The sequence below is a fragment of the Ochotona curzoniae genome, unplaced genomic scaffold (assembly GCF_017591425.1).
Source record: "Ochotona curzoniae isolate NIBS_2020 unplaced genomic scaffold, NIBS_Ocur_1.0 contig_3432, whole genome shotgun sequence".
Taxonomy (NCBI): domain Eukaryota; kingdom Metazoa; phylum Chordata; class Mammalia; order Lagomorpha; family Ochotonidae; genus Ochotona; species Ochotona curzoniae.
In genome coordinates, this window is record NW_024465859.1 from 11,567,407 (window position 1) to 11,581,087 (window position 13,681).

Below are 13,681 nucleotides of genomic sequence, written 5' to 3' on the forward strand. Positions count from 1 at the left end.
GTACCTTTCAGAGACAAAACCATCCGGGGACACCTGGGCTCCAGGTACTGCTTGAGATCATCCCAGGCCTTTTTAATAGCAGCGTAGTGGTCGATGTATCTCCCCACGTCAGAGTAAGTGTCGATGAAGAGAGATTTCCAGCACTGGTGCTTCTGTGCTTTCTCTTCCCTGAAGAGTTTCAAAGAAAGAGAGGTAAAAAATCTTTCGAAATGCTATTATCAAGTGTCCTAGACCTTTACCAACATATTGTACGGGGAATTAGTGATTACTTTTGTCTTCTTTTTAAAATTTATCTTAGTTGTGAGTGAAGATTAGATTAGATAAGTAAAATGTGATATACACATCAAAAATGTTAATAGAAATTAATGCTGGCAGATGGGATCATGAGAAACTTATTTTCTGACTTTCCCCTATGCTTTCCTAAGTCTTATGACCTTTTTATACAATACATAAATATGGTCTGGCATTGTGGTATAGTAGGTTAAGTTACCCCTAGCATCCTATATCAAAATGTTAGTTTGAGTCCCAGCTGCTCCACTTTCTTTTTCTTTTTTTTTTTTTAAAGATTTATTTTTATTATTTTTTCATTGGAAAGGCGGATATACAGAGAGGAGAGACAGAGAGGAAGATCTTCCATCCGATGATTCACTCCCCAAGTGAGCGCAACAGCTGGAGCTGAGCCAATCCGAAGCCAGGAGCCTCTTCCGGGTCTCCCACGTGGGTGCAGGGTTCCAAAGCTTTGGGCCGTCCTCGACTGCTTTCCCAGGCCACAGGCAGGGAGCTGGAAGGGAAGCAGGGCTGCCGGGATTAGAACCGGCACCCATATGGGATCCCGGGCGTGCTAGGTGAGGACCTTAACCACTTGCGCCACCGTGCCGGGCCCAAAATGTTAGTTTGAGTCCCAGCTGCTCCACTTTCAATCCAGCTCTCCGTTAATGTTCCTGGAGAGCAGCAGGAGACGGTCCAAGTATTTGGGCCCCTGCCACCTATGTGGGAGTCTAGACCTGGATGGCATTCCAGGTTCCTGGCATCAGGTTGGCCCAGCCAGCCCACTGCAGCAACTGGAGAGTGAACCAGTGGACGGAAGACCTCGCTCGCCCTCCCTCTCTCTCTCTCTCTCTCTCTCTCTCTCTCTCTTTTTTGTCTCTCTCATTCTGCCTTTCAAATAGATCAAATAGATCTTTAAAAAACTGAATAGTATCTTAGCTAAAATTTTAAAACATGAAAGTTATTAAAAATTTTAAAGTATATTAGAATTCTTGGTATTGAATGACATAATAAATCAGTCATATATATCTACATTGATTAGCCACAGAATCATAAAATTCTAAGGTAGTTACATGATTCAATTTTTAATTTGTGTAGTATTCCACACACTTGGTCACTAAGCCCATAAAAATTAAGGCAAATTCTTTTGAAGGCTAATAGTCTAATGAGGCAGTGACAGAGGATGTTGAGGTGATACACTGATTATGGCAATGCACTAGGGCTTTATTCTTAGGGAACAGAGCACTACCGACGGCTTCCACTGGTGCGTGCTCCAAAGCCTGACCTGGCTGAAGCTGGGAACTCAGTCCAGGATTCCCTTACTGGTGACAGAAATCCAATCACTCGAGCCATCACCTTAAGGTCCACATTAGCAGACAGCTGGAGTCAGGAGTCAGGCATTAAACCAAGGCACTCGGGTGTGGGATGGAAGTATTTTAACCACTAGGCCAAATGCTTACATCTACAGAAGGGTTTTATAACCAAGTTAAAAGAACAGAATCAGAGCCGGTGTTGTGGCACAGTGGATTAAGCAACTGAATACAACATTAGAATCCCATATCAGAGTACCAGTTGGGGTCTTGGCTACAACACTTCTAATCCAGTTCCCTAGAAATACACCCAGAAAAGCAGTAAAAGCGGGCCCAGTGCAAAAGCCTACTGGCTAAATCTTATATCTGCCAGGATCCCATAGGGGCACTGGTTCATATCTTGGCTGCTCTACTTCCCATCCAGCTCCCTGCTTATGGCCTGAGAAAACAGAGGACAGCCCAAAGCCTTGGGCACCTATACCCATGTGGAAGACCGGGGAGAAGCTACTGGCTCTTGGCCTCAGATTGGCTCAGCTCTGACTGATGTGGCCAACTGGGGGGTGAACCAGTGGCTGAAAGATCTTTCTCTCTGTCTCTCCTCTTTGTAAATCTACCTTACCAATAAAAATAAATAAATAAATCTCAAAAAAACAAAAAACAAAAAAACAACCAGAAAAGAAAAGCAGAAGATGGCCCAAATAGTTGGCCCCTACCACCCACATGGAACACCTGGGCTCCTAACTTCAGCCTGGCCCAGCCCCAGTCTTTAGAACCACTGGGAGGTACTTCTCCCTCTCTTTCTGCCACTCTGCCTTTCAAATAAATATCATAAGGACAAAAAGAAATGATGAAGAACTGAACTCAAACGTTGACAGTAAATGTAAAGAAGAGTTTCAAGAAATATACTGGGGTTGGCTTGCAGTGTAACAAGTAAAGCTGCTTCCTACAAAGCCAGCATCTCATACAGGTTCCAGTTCAAGTCTCAGCTACTTCACCTCCCATCCAGTTCCTTGCTAATGCACCTGGGAAACGGCAGAAGATGCTCCAAGTGCTTGGCTCCCTATATCCTACAATGGAAAAAAACTCCTGGCTTTGGGTTGGCCTAGATCTAGCCGCTGTGTCCATCTGGGGGAAGTAAAACAGCAAATGGACAATCTCTCTCTCCATAACTCTGTTTATTCAAATAAACAAAATAATCTTAAAAAAAAAAAAAAGAAAGAAAGAAGGAAGCAAAGAGAGAAAAAGGAAGAAAGGAAGGAAGTAAAGAAAGAAAAAGGAAGGGTAGAAGGAAGGAAGCAGAGAAAGAAATATACTGAAACTAAAATCAGAGAGGCTTGCACATGGGGAGACGTGGAGGCAGGAGATCAGGGTGATTTCGGATTCCGGAGTGGGTACCAGAGTTCAGTGCTGCCATGAAGGCTGTGAATGCAGAATGGGGAAAAAAACAACTCAGTGTGTTTTTCCCCCTTGAGAAAGGTACATTTTTTATTAGCATAAATAGTATGTGGGTATATTATTAAAACCAAAGCAACAAAGAACTTAATGAAAAATTGGTCTTCTATTCTAGGCCAAAGCCCTCAAAGGAAACTTCAATTATTACTGGAAATTGTCTCTATAATTCTAAATATTTATATGTCTAGCTCTTGATTTACTTTGACACCTACTAATCTCCAAAGTGAAAGATAAGGACAGAGCAACACAGTTAAAATTCTCCCTTCCCTATTCTTTCTCTCAATGTGTGAAAGCTCTGTTATTGGTACACATGAGCCTCTACTGACCAACTTCAGTCACTATCTCACACCCCTCAAAGATAGCTATTAGAATTCCCACCTATCCTTTCACCTTCCCAACTCCCACCTTCTGTCATCTACACCTCCATTCTGTCCAGTATGTTGACACTGACCAAGTCCAGGAACTCACATGGGACGACCAACAGAAAGGTCCAGCTGACAGCTGTGCCAACAAGCCAAGAGTCTGGTGGGGATGTCAAGGATGGAGGTTCAGGGTTAGGAGTAAGGCTCACACAGCAGTTGTTATAAAGTGTAACAAAGCATACAGGGGATTCTTAGAGGAAGATGAGTGGAGGGCTAGAGACAGAGCCATGGAGAACATCAATACTGACTGGCAGCTCCATGAACAGCCATCAAAGGCAACACTAGAGTCAAGGGTTGGTGAGGATAACTGGGACAGATGAGTGTTATAGGAATGGCGGGCTAAGTCTCAGGCAAGAATACATTCTCCTGTATACTCACTCAGATATCAGCCAGTATTTTTTGCAGTGTCTTCTCCACAGGGGATCATGACTTGAGAGCTGGCTTAGTCTTCGACTGACATAGCAACAGCTGGCAATAACCACATTCACAGTTGGCATAAAAGAAAACAAGAAAACAATTTAAAAATAAAAGTTAAAATACTCATTAAGTTTTTCTTTATACCCTTTGCTTTTATTTCCCATTTACTATCCTAACAGTCGCAAAACAATATTTTCTAAACCTGTGGATTGTGTTAACTAGTGAGTATTGAAAACTTAACTATTTTAGTTCACAGGTAACTTCTGAAATTTCCATAACTTTCACAGGAAAGCCTATAAAACATATACTGCTGTAATCCATCTCTAGTCAAGCTTGATATCAGGAGAGTGAATGTGTCTACATAAAAAATGTTATTCAGCATAAACAAAGGAGTTTTGAATTTTTTCTTCTTTTCTCAAGATCTGTAAGAAATGGTTATTAAGTAGTAACTATTACACAAAGGAAATGTTAGTTATTACTGGAAATTGTCTTTGCTTTATACTAATTTTTTTTTAACAGGAAAAAGATAAAATACTGCAGCTAAAAAACAGTCATTAAAGCAACTACTGGGGAGCATACCTCTAACGGGGCTCCAAATGTTAACAAGTCTGATACAATATTCACAGCCATATAAGCTATCAAGCTCCCAAAAATGTGATGCCAGAAGCAAATAATTTTCTTATTCACGGATTTCTAATACAATGTTTCAGTCTCGTAAATGCTACCTTACACAGTTAATTTGCAAAAAAAAAAGGATGAACATAAGATTAGGAAAATGGATTTCTGTCTTTTCAGAAGAGAAATCACAGTTACGAAGAAGTGAGTATCCAAAATCTCACTTGGTCATCAGCTAATCAATAAATAGGATCTTAAATCAAGCACGTTTCCAAGGCCATGTTAAAAACCGATCTGTGCTCCGGAAGTGTGGAGCCTTGCAGCTCTGGCTTGGGCGTCACAGGATTCTAGGGATTGGTAATATCTGCAGCTTGCTTCGCCACCTGCCAAGATTTAGGGGCTCAAGCCTGGGACAAAGGTGTGCATTCCTTATATTGTCATTCCCATTCTGCTCCGGGTGTACAAGAAATCCCTGGAGCCAGACCTATACAAGCTGGTTTCCCTTTTGTGGGGGCAGATATGGCCCCAAAAAAGCACTGCAAGAGTCCATGGTGATAAAGGCACAGTGGACTGAAGGGAGCAGACGCAAGTGGATTAGCAAGCAAAGGAGTGACAGAAATCTCTGATAAAAAGACTCAAGTGACTTTTCCCCCTCCCAAGGCATCGCGGTGTCTCCGAAACAGACCTGATGATATGAAGCCCCTTCCTCAGCCCCATCTCTCTGACCTTTTCTCTAAGACCAGAACTCAGGAGAGCTCGTTTAGGGACTTCCCTGGCCCCCTGGTATTCATAATTAAGTGTTGTTAGTTATATGGAATGAGATGGCCAAAGTTAACTTTCGTAGTCATAAGAATCCCTCCAGTTTTGTAATTCAAGGTTCATCTCCTGTTTTCTTGATTCCTTTCTCTACACTGCTCTCGCAATCAAACACCAAGAATCTGGAGTAAGTATCAAAGGTGGAAGCACACCTTTGTAAAGTACTACTCTAGACACGCTGACTCAGTTGGTTAGGGGTGAGAACTGTGTGTTGGCATCTATAGGTTGTGAGACAGGTACTTCTGATGCTCAGTGAAGGTGGACAATAAGAGATAATAAACCACCACGGAACGCAGGAAGTATCACACAACCTCAAACCATGCAAATGATACCATATGATCCTTCCATTGCACTGCTCCAATCCACCCCATCTGGCTCAGCACACCAGGACCATCGGAGATCAACAACGAGCTTGGCAAAGTAGGGCAGTATGACACAAGAAAGAAGCTATAGTGCATTGGACTCTTTTCTGTGGCTAAGATTCCTGAGATTCAACTTGACTTATTTCCAGACATTGACAGAAGAAGCATGTCCTTTCTGTTGGAAAATTTGATTACTACCTGCAGCATTCAAAATCAAATCTGCTCTCCCACCTTGGCTCAAAAGGTCCTGCATGATCTCATCAGCCTCCTCCGTGAGTCACTCCCTACAACCCCGGCCTCCTAGCTCCCAGCTCCTCCAGCAGCCCTCGGTCGTACTCCACGTACTGCAGCTCCTTCCTGCCTCTCACAGACAGCTATGTATGGCCTTCTCAGCACACAGCACCTCTTGTAAGTTGGCACATCGGTGCTTTTTTTTTAAAATAGTTGAAATGCAAATCCATCTGGCATGGCAAAGAAATACTGTGGAGAAAGAATACAGGGGTCAGTATAGAGAATCAGGAATCCTGTGTGAGCAGTGGTTTGAGTCCTGGCTGCAGCACCTTCGATCCTTCTCCTTGTCAGCACACTTAGGAAAGAAGCAGACGATGGCCTAATGCCCTGGTCCTTGCCACCAATGTGGGTGACACAGATGAGGTTCCAGGCTCCTGGTTTAGGTCTGGTTAGCACTGACATTTGGAGGAGTGAACCAGTAGATGAAGATCTCTGTCTTTCTTACCTCTCTAATCCTACCTTTCAAATAAAAACACACACACAGAGTAAACAGAGGGTTCTTCAAAGAAACCCTCCCAGCATATCAACAAGAGAAGAAGGCTTCCAGAAAACGCCAAAAACTGAAGTTACACAACAAAAAAGGCACAAGAGTGTGGCACCCTGGCAGAGGTCTGCTTTGACCAGAGTGAACTGCAAATAGGAGAGTGGAAGAGACATAAAGTCTGAAGGGCCTCAGATAACCGACCGGTGACAAAGGCATTAAATGCTCCAGAAGTTGAGGTTATAGTCTGTAAATAAAGAGGTGCCAAGTTTTTAAGGAGAATGGCAGCAGGATACAGTAATAAAATGCTTCAGATAAAAACAGCCTGTGCCAGCACAGCCGTTCCCAAAGAAAACTCTCATTTCTCCATTTCAGTCCAAACCTGAGAAAGATGTGTTGTCCAGAAAAAGAAGTGCTAGCAGATACTAGGATAAGAAGCAGCCACAACCTCTGGCGACCGCTGGGGCATCACTTGGCTATGCCAACCAAAGCCCTCCTTAACGCCAAAGAAAATGCATATTCGTAAAAAGACCCTGAATTCAACACAAGATAACAATCACCAAATGGCTACAATGCCTGCCTAGCCAGCCTGAGGGTGATACTGTCTCCTCTACAAGTAGGCAGTCAACAACCCTGACACTGGAAGCGGTGAGGTTGGCAGTGCCATTTCCTCCCCAGACTCAGTGCGGTCCGACAAACGTAGCATTCAATCACCTTCATCAGCAACAGTGTGTGCGTTTCTGGGGTAGGGAAAGAGTATAATAGCAAAGAAGCCAGTTAGCGGTACCTCACCACCAGAAGAAAGTACCAGAACACAAAACGCACGGGCCAAACAACTGTCAAGCTCGGGAAACCCAAGTGAGCTTCGCCAGGGACGGAGGTGCCTGCCGAGTGTCGCACTTTGGGGTCGGACACCACCTGTCTCCCGGTGCGCGCGGCCCACCTGACCGCGCAGGCGCTGGCCTCCGCAGGCCCCGGGGCCCCGAGAGGGACGAGCGCCCGGCCGGGACAGCGGCTTTTCCCCGCAGCCGCCGGGCTTGTGGCAGATCAGGCGGAGACCCTCGGGGGTTCGCGGGGCGCGGCGGGACCGCACCGAGGGCACAGCCTCCCTCCTGGGCAACTGGGCCTCGCCGCGGCCTGGAGGAAACGGCTCTCGTCGCTCTGCAGGCCTGGGTCCCGGAGTGGAGGAAGAGCTCGGGGAGGGCCTGCTCCCGTCTCGCCTGTGTCGCCGGTGGAGGGTCGCAGGATAACGGCGGCCCTGGTGTCCCCTTCTGTGCCGCGGGAGTTCAGGTTCAACGGGTAGCCTCGGTCTCCTTCCCTCCCGCCTCAACGCCTCCTCCCTCCGTGTCCCCACCCCAGACACACGCGACGCCCCATTACTTGATTAGGTCCCGGTAGTCCAGGAAGGACAAGATGAGGAGCAAAGGATCGGTGGGCAGCGATTCTAGGGTGAGCGGTGCCGTCTCGGCCTCCATGGCCGCCATCTTGCTTGCCCCGGCGCAGGTCTGGCCCCGCCCCGGCCCCGCCCCCGCCGCCAGCGCCCCGGCTCTCCCCTAGCCGCTCACACAGGTTTGTTATGTAACCGTCAGACAAGCCCCGCCCTCTGGGCGGGTCCCTGGAAGGCCCCGCCCAAAGGCCCCTCAGGTCCTGAGGAGGCGCGGCCGAACCGTCCTCTAGTCAGAACCGTGCTGCGCTCTCCTTATCTCCCCGGTCTCGCGTCCAGTCTCTCTCTCCCGAAATTTGCCCAGACCGCTATCAGTCTGTGTTCCCGGGTTTTGCGCCACTGTCCTCTCTGCCTTTCGTGCGTAATTTTACAGCCGATACACTCGAAGCTTCGCCCCCAATTTCAAGGCTAGGTCCTCTCGGCCCTTGACCCCCTATTTGCTCGTTTCTATTTTTTTCCAGCCCAGGAACCGTTAGGCTCCTCTCGCCCTAGGTGATCCCGACTCAGGGCAGAGCTGGTGTAAGCCATGTCCCCTCAGGAAGGACGCCGTATGAAGGCTCGGCTCCCAAACAGGGAAGGAAAACCCACTTTCCTGTGGAGGATTAGGAGTTGGAATAACTCTGTGTGTGTGTGTCTGTCTGTCTGTCTGTCTCAGTGTTTGGAGCAATAGAGTCAATCACGCTATTCACTGAAAAATTCGTTGTCTCAATTTGTCATTCTATTAAGGCTTTCTATGTATGGCTATGTTTGGTCCTTATAATCCTTACCAGACAAGACAGAAAACCCTTGTCACCATCTTTACACTTCCAAACTGTGCATTGGATTCAGGTTGGTTGGATTCAGGTAAGTGCTTATAAAGACTTTTGATCCTAATTTATGTGCATCTCCATTTGTCCGTCAAGTGTACTATTTAAATCCCAAAGCTGATAGGGGGTTTCTTGGTACAAAGCCTTTGTTTCCTCTGCTATTCTATTACACTTAGGCTTGGTCAAGCTGTGGCCCAATGTGGAAGATGTGAAAGTTACCTTAGCGTTACAATCAGGGTTGAGGTGGAGTGAAGGAAAGAGGTCCTCTCGTGGGTCCCAGAACAGAAGGAAGGTATCCAGACATTCAGGAGCCAGGAGAAATGATATGTCCTGCAACATTTTTAGCAGTCAAGATTAATGCTAAAAGAATTCCACGGTGAAGAAAATACTAGAATTTTAAAAACAATCCCACGTGATGACATCTAAGCCACATTTGAACTGAAGAAAAGGGAGGAAAATAATATACACATAAAAACATGTTTTAAGCCTGTTAAATTTTATTTTGAGAGAGACAAAGGCGAAGAAAGACAGCAGCCATTCACTGGCTCACTTTCCAAATGCCCACAGTGGCCACAGCTGTGCCAGGTCAAAGCCAGGAGCTGGAAGCTCAATCCAAGCCTCCCATGTGAGTGGCAGGGATTCAGACACTTTACCTGCTGTCTCAGGGTGCTCATTAGCAAACCAGAATTGGGAGCGAAGGAGGGCACCCAGGCCCTCCAATAAGGGACGCAGGTGTCCACTGGCATGTTTAACCCCTAGGCCAAACGCCCACCTGTAAGTATTTTGAAATTATTTTGCCACCTACAAGCCCAGAAGAGTGTCATCAGTGAGGAATGGGCTTTGCCTATGTGTCTGGGTCCAGAGCTCTGGTTGCTTCTCTCTCCCAGGTGCTGATCTCTGCCATTTCCTGCTTTGAAAAGGTGTCAACGGGTTGGCCATCCCTCCTATGTTAGTCTCGCCCGAAGGGTTGACCTCACCTAGAGCTCTGTTTTCTCCCCATATGGTAAGAGGCAGGTGCAGGAGGATGTGGAGCAATGCAGAGCCAAGGGGAGCCATTTGCTGGCCTGTGGCCATCATGAGTAATTACTGGAAAAGGAAAGGGAAGTGACAGCCCTGCACACAGTCCCCTGGGTCTCATGGTGGGCTCTAGAGCCTGTGGGCCTGGGTGGAGAAAAACTATCTCCTCTTTGTCTGCTTGATTGTTTTGGAAGTTTATTGGTGAAGTGCCCCAAATAATGTTATCGAAACAATATTTACTAGTCATTACAATTCCTTTTTATTTATTTATTTTTTATTGAAAGTCAGATATACAGATACGAGGAGAGACAGAGAGGAAGATCTTCCATCCATGATTCACTCCCCAAGTAACCACAGTGGCTGGGGTCGATCCGATCCGAAGCCAGGAGCGTCTTCCCAGACTTCCCTGTGGGTGCAGGGCCTGTGACTTTGGGCCATTCTTGACTGCTTTCCCAGGCCATGAACAGGAAGCTGGATGGGAAATGAGTCCTCAGGGACATGAACCAGAGTCCAGATGGGGTCCTGGTGCATGCAAGGTGAGGCCTCTAGCCACTAGGCTACTGCACTGGGCCCTAGTTATTATAATTCCTACCTACAGTAGATCAGAAAGGACAAGGTTCTTAAAGAAGCCTTTGTATGTGGAATTAAAAAAAAAATTCTCGTGCCTGGTGTGGTGGCCTAGTGGTTAAAGTCTTTGTCTTGAATGCGCCAGAATCCCATATGGGTGCCGTTTCTAATCCTGGCAGCTGCCCTTCCCATCTAATTCCCTGCTTGTGGCAGTCGAGGACAGCCCAAAGCCTTGTGATCCTGAAGCCACTTGGGAGACACAGAGGAAGTTCCTGGCTCCTGGCTTATGATTGGCTCAGCACCAGCCATTGCACTGTGTGGGGAGTGAATCATCAGATGGAAGCTCTTCCTCTCTGTCTCTCCTCCTCTGTGTATATCTGACTTTGCAATAAAAATAAAGTCTTTAAAAAAAGAAAACATTCTTTCCTGTTTTTAGGAGTAGAAATGAACAATCCTTGAGAAATATTTTTACATGGTCCACTTAGAACCCCATGTCATTTTGCTTCCAGAGTACACACGTCTTAAGAGACCCTACTCTCCCACTTGACAATCATATGAAAGCCTTAAGGATGGCAAGGTCCCCACTGGCTGGTCAGGTAAATCCCTCCAACATTAACCCATCCCTTCTCCTGTGTAAACATTTGCCTTTTCCAAACCAAAAGGGAGCAAGACGAGCAAACTTGTGGCTGATGAGAAGCATGGAATAGATTCAGGAGACTGATAGGTACAGTATTAGCAGCTCTTCCAATGCCTTTGCCTGCTCCTTCGTTAGGTGGATACTTCTCTTAAATATCCTTGAACGCACTCCACGATTTTGTCTGCTACATGCTTCTTGTTCTTGTGCAGTTCATGTGAACTTTCTGGAAGCTTGGTGAGGGGACCTACCAAATGAATACACCTTCTGGTGATTTCTCATATGGTGGCTGAGGATGTGGCCAGCAGCAGCCTGGAATCGCCAAGCCTGCCAAGATTGCCATCTCAAAATGACATCTCCCATTGTGCAGAAAGAAAAAGGTGGTATTTTCGCCAATAGATGTAGTACTGACCAGGGTGCTGAAAATAAGCACCCGTGCTTCAACAACTCTGCAGGGCTGAAGAAGTCTTGAGTGAAGTCTTGCAGGGTCCTAGAGAGGCTTAAATGGGTAAGTGACCATGTGAACCTTGCAGTGTCTTTGATGCATCAGCAGGACTGAACTACAATTATGCCATCAGTGACACTTGCTTATGTTTGGAAGGTTTTGTTTGTTTTATAATACACTCCAAGGAGAGTAGAAAAATTACCCTTTGAGCTTCTCTTGGGTACCACAAAGCTCTCTTCAATGATCTCTTCCTTCACTTGACTTTCCTTGTTATTTGATTTCAGGTTGGGCCAATCCCCAACCAGGAGCACTGGTACTAGAGTGGAGAAGGGGAGAGAAAGGAGAAATGAGGGTTGTTTCACTCACCATGGACTTGGATTTTGGTGACAGCTGTAATCCTTTTCGGAGACAGTTGCACGTGGTGTATTCTTTCCCATCATCAGCTCCACTGGCTCCCAGAACACTGTGTGTCCACTTTCCAGCTAGCAGCAGCTCCCTCTGATGCTAAACCTTGGATGTTTCACCATCCTTTACTGGCCCACTCTCCAGTTCAGACCTCCGTTAGCAATATCTGCCTTGGACCCCATTTAGTTATGCTCTTTTGAGCATTTTTTTCCTGTCTCTTGAGATGTCTCTCATATATTTTGCCTTCATTTGCCAAGTCCAGCAGTACATCAGCAACCTGCCAGCAGTGCATTATCAGTGAATTGCACAGATACTCATATAGGGAGAATGGATAGTCTGGGTAAAGCACTATACTCAATGGCTGCCCAAGCACTGAGTGAGCTGCTTGCATTCCATTGGCATACCCTTTTACAGATGTTGGTAGGCTTTCAAGCAAGAAGACAATTTTATTGTGATCTGCTTTGTGGCTTCTGGTGCCATGGCCCAAAGGGACATCTCATACTCTTTTTTTTTTTCATTATATATTTGTTCATCGAGTCTGAAAGGCATAGAAACAGAAGAGAGACACACAGAGAAAGGTCTCCCATCTACTAGTTCACATCCCAAAGGCCACAGCAGCTGATGCTGGTTCTGGACAAAGCCAGAAACTGCTAAGTCAATCCAGGTCTCCTGCATGGGTGGCATGGACCTAAGTACTGGAGCCACCACCTGCTCCCTCCTAGAGTCTGCATTAGCAGAAAGCAGTAACTGGAAGTAGAACTCAGCGAAACTCAGCACCCAGTGTGGAATCCGGGGGCCCTAAGCATTGTGTTAACCACTATGCTGGAGGCCCACATGTTATACACTGACTGACATCAAAGTTCTAATCCTATGTCTGACTATGGGGATGGATTAGCTTGCTCTAGAAACAACATCCATACCTGGGATTTTTACTTCATGCTTAGTACAGTGATAAGTGAGCACAGATAAGGAGGAACATCAATGGAAAAGCACCTCAAAAGCAGTCCAGTCCTCACCTGCTATCCTCCTTCAGAACCACAGAATCACAGTGTGGTCAGTCCCACAGCTTCACTATCCTCTCAGGGGATTTACTTCTGCTACCAGACCTGAGACTGTCTCTCTTTGTTATTCTGATGGAAATACAAATTCAAGACTCATGGACATGAAACTTTCTAGAGGTTGTGATGGATCAAGGGAAGGGAAGCTGAGGGGATAAGGGAGCTTCCAGACCACAGTGCAGGTTGGATACTTGTAAAAAGACCAAGGAAAGACACTCTGACAGGAGCCTCAGACTGGTAATGACCCATTCAGGCCAACAGCATCCTTGAGCCAAAGATGCCCAATCAGAGGTCTGCCACCCCATGACTGCACTGCACTAGTAACTTTTTGTACTTAATTATCGACTTGAGCACAGTTCAAGGGACATACAGCTATGAAGAAAAGAAAAGACATGATAGATAGCAAACCGGCATTGTTAGTCATTGTTACCTAAAGCAAATTACCAAGTGACGTATTACCCTAGCCATCAGAAGGAAATGTCATGAATACCATGGCAATTTGATTAGGCCTTTGAGTCACCCAAATAATGGATTAATAATGGTACCTTTATTTAGGAAGCCTCCAGTGGAGACGGTTATGAAGTGATAAAAGTCAAGAGAAAAACATTGATAAAAAAAAAGACCGATCCAACATATGTGGGAATCATATATATGTATGACAGCCCATTTCGGTCGCTCTGTGCCCTGATTGCAGTAATGGAATCACCAAAAGGTGAAAATCTTTCAATACATACAGTATCCACCCTTACTTGAAAAGCTTGAGTTCTGGCCCTCTGTGCCTGGTGGTCACTGGTGACCTAAATTCCACTGCAAACCTGAGTCAGCTGTCGTCAGCTGTTTTGTAAGCTGTACAGTGCCACACTACCTTCTGC

The 13,681-nt window shown here is 46.0% G+C and overlaps 1 protein-coding gene across 4 annotated transcripts in view; it reads right to left on the reverse strand.

The window, feature by feature from the left end:
- FBXO3 (F-box protein 3) overlaps positions 1-7,976 on the reverse strand; it is a 44,097-nt gene extending 36,121 nt beyond the window's left edge. For 2 of the 4 annotated variants that reach the window (XM_040980071.1, XM_040980070.1), the window contains exons 1-3: positions 7,814-7,926; positions 3,830-3,919; positions 5-168 (exon numbers count right to left, since the gene is read on the reverse strand). In XM_040980071.1, coding sequence (XP_040836005.1) covers positions 5-168; positions 3,830-3,919; positions 7,814-7,917 — 358 coding nt within the window. In that variant the 5' untranslated portion in view covers positions 7,918-7,926. Of the gene's footprint in view, positions 1-4; positions 169-3,829; positions 3,920-7,813 lie in introns of all 4 variants that reach the window. The other 2 variants (XM_040980067.1, XM_040980069.1) reach the window with 2 other exon arrangements.
- Positions 7,977-13,681: the final 5,705 nt, after the last annotated feature.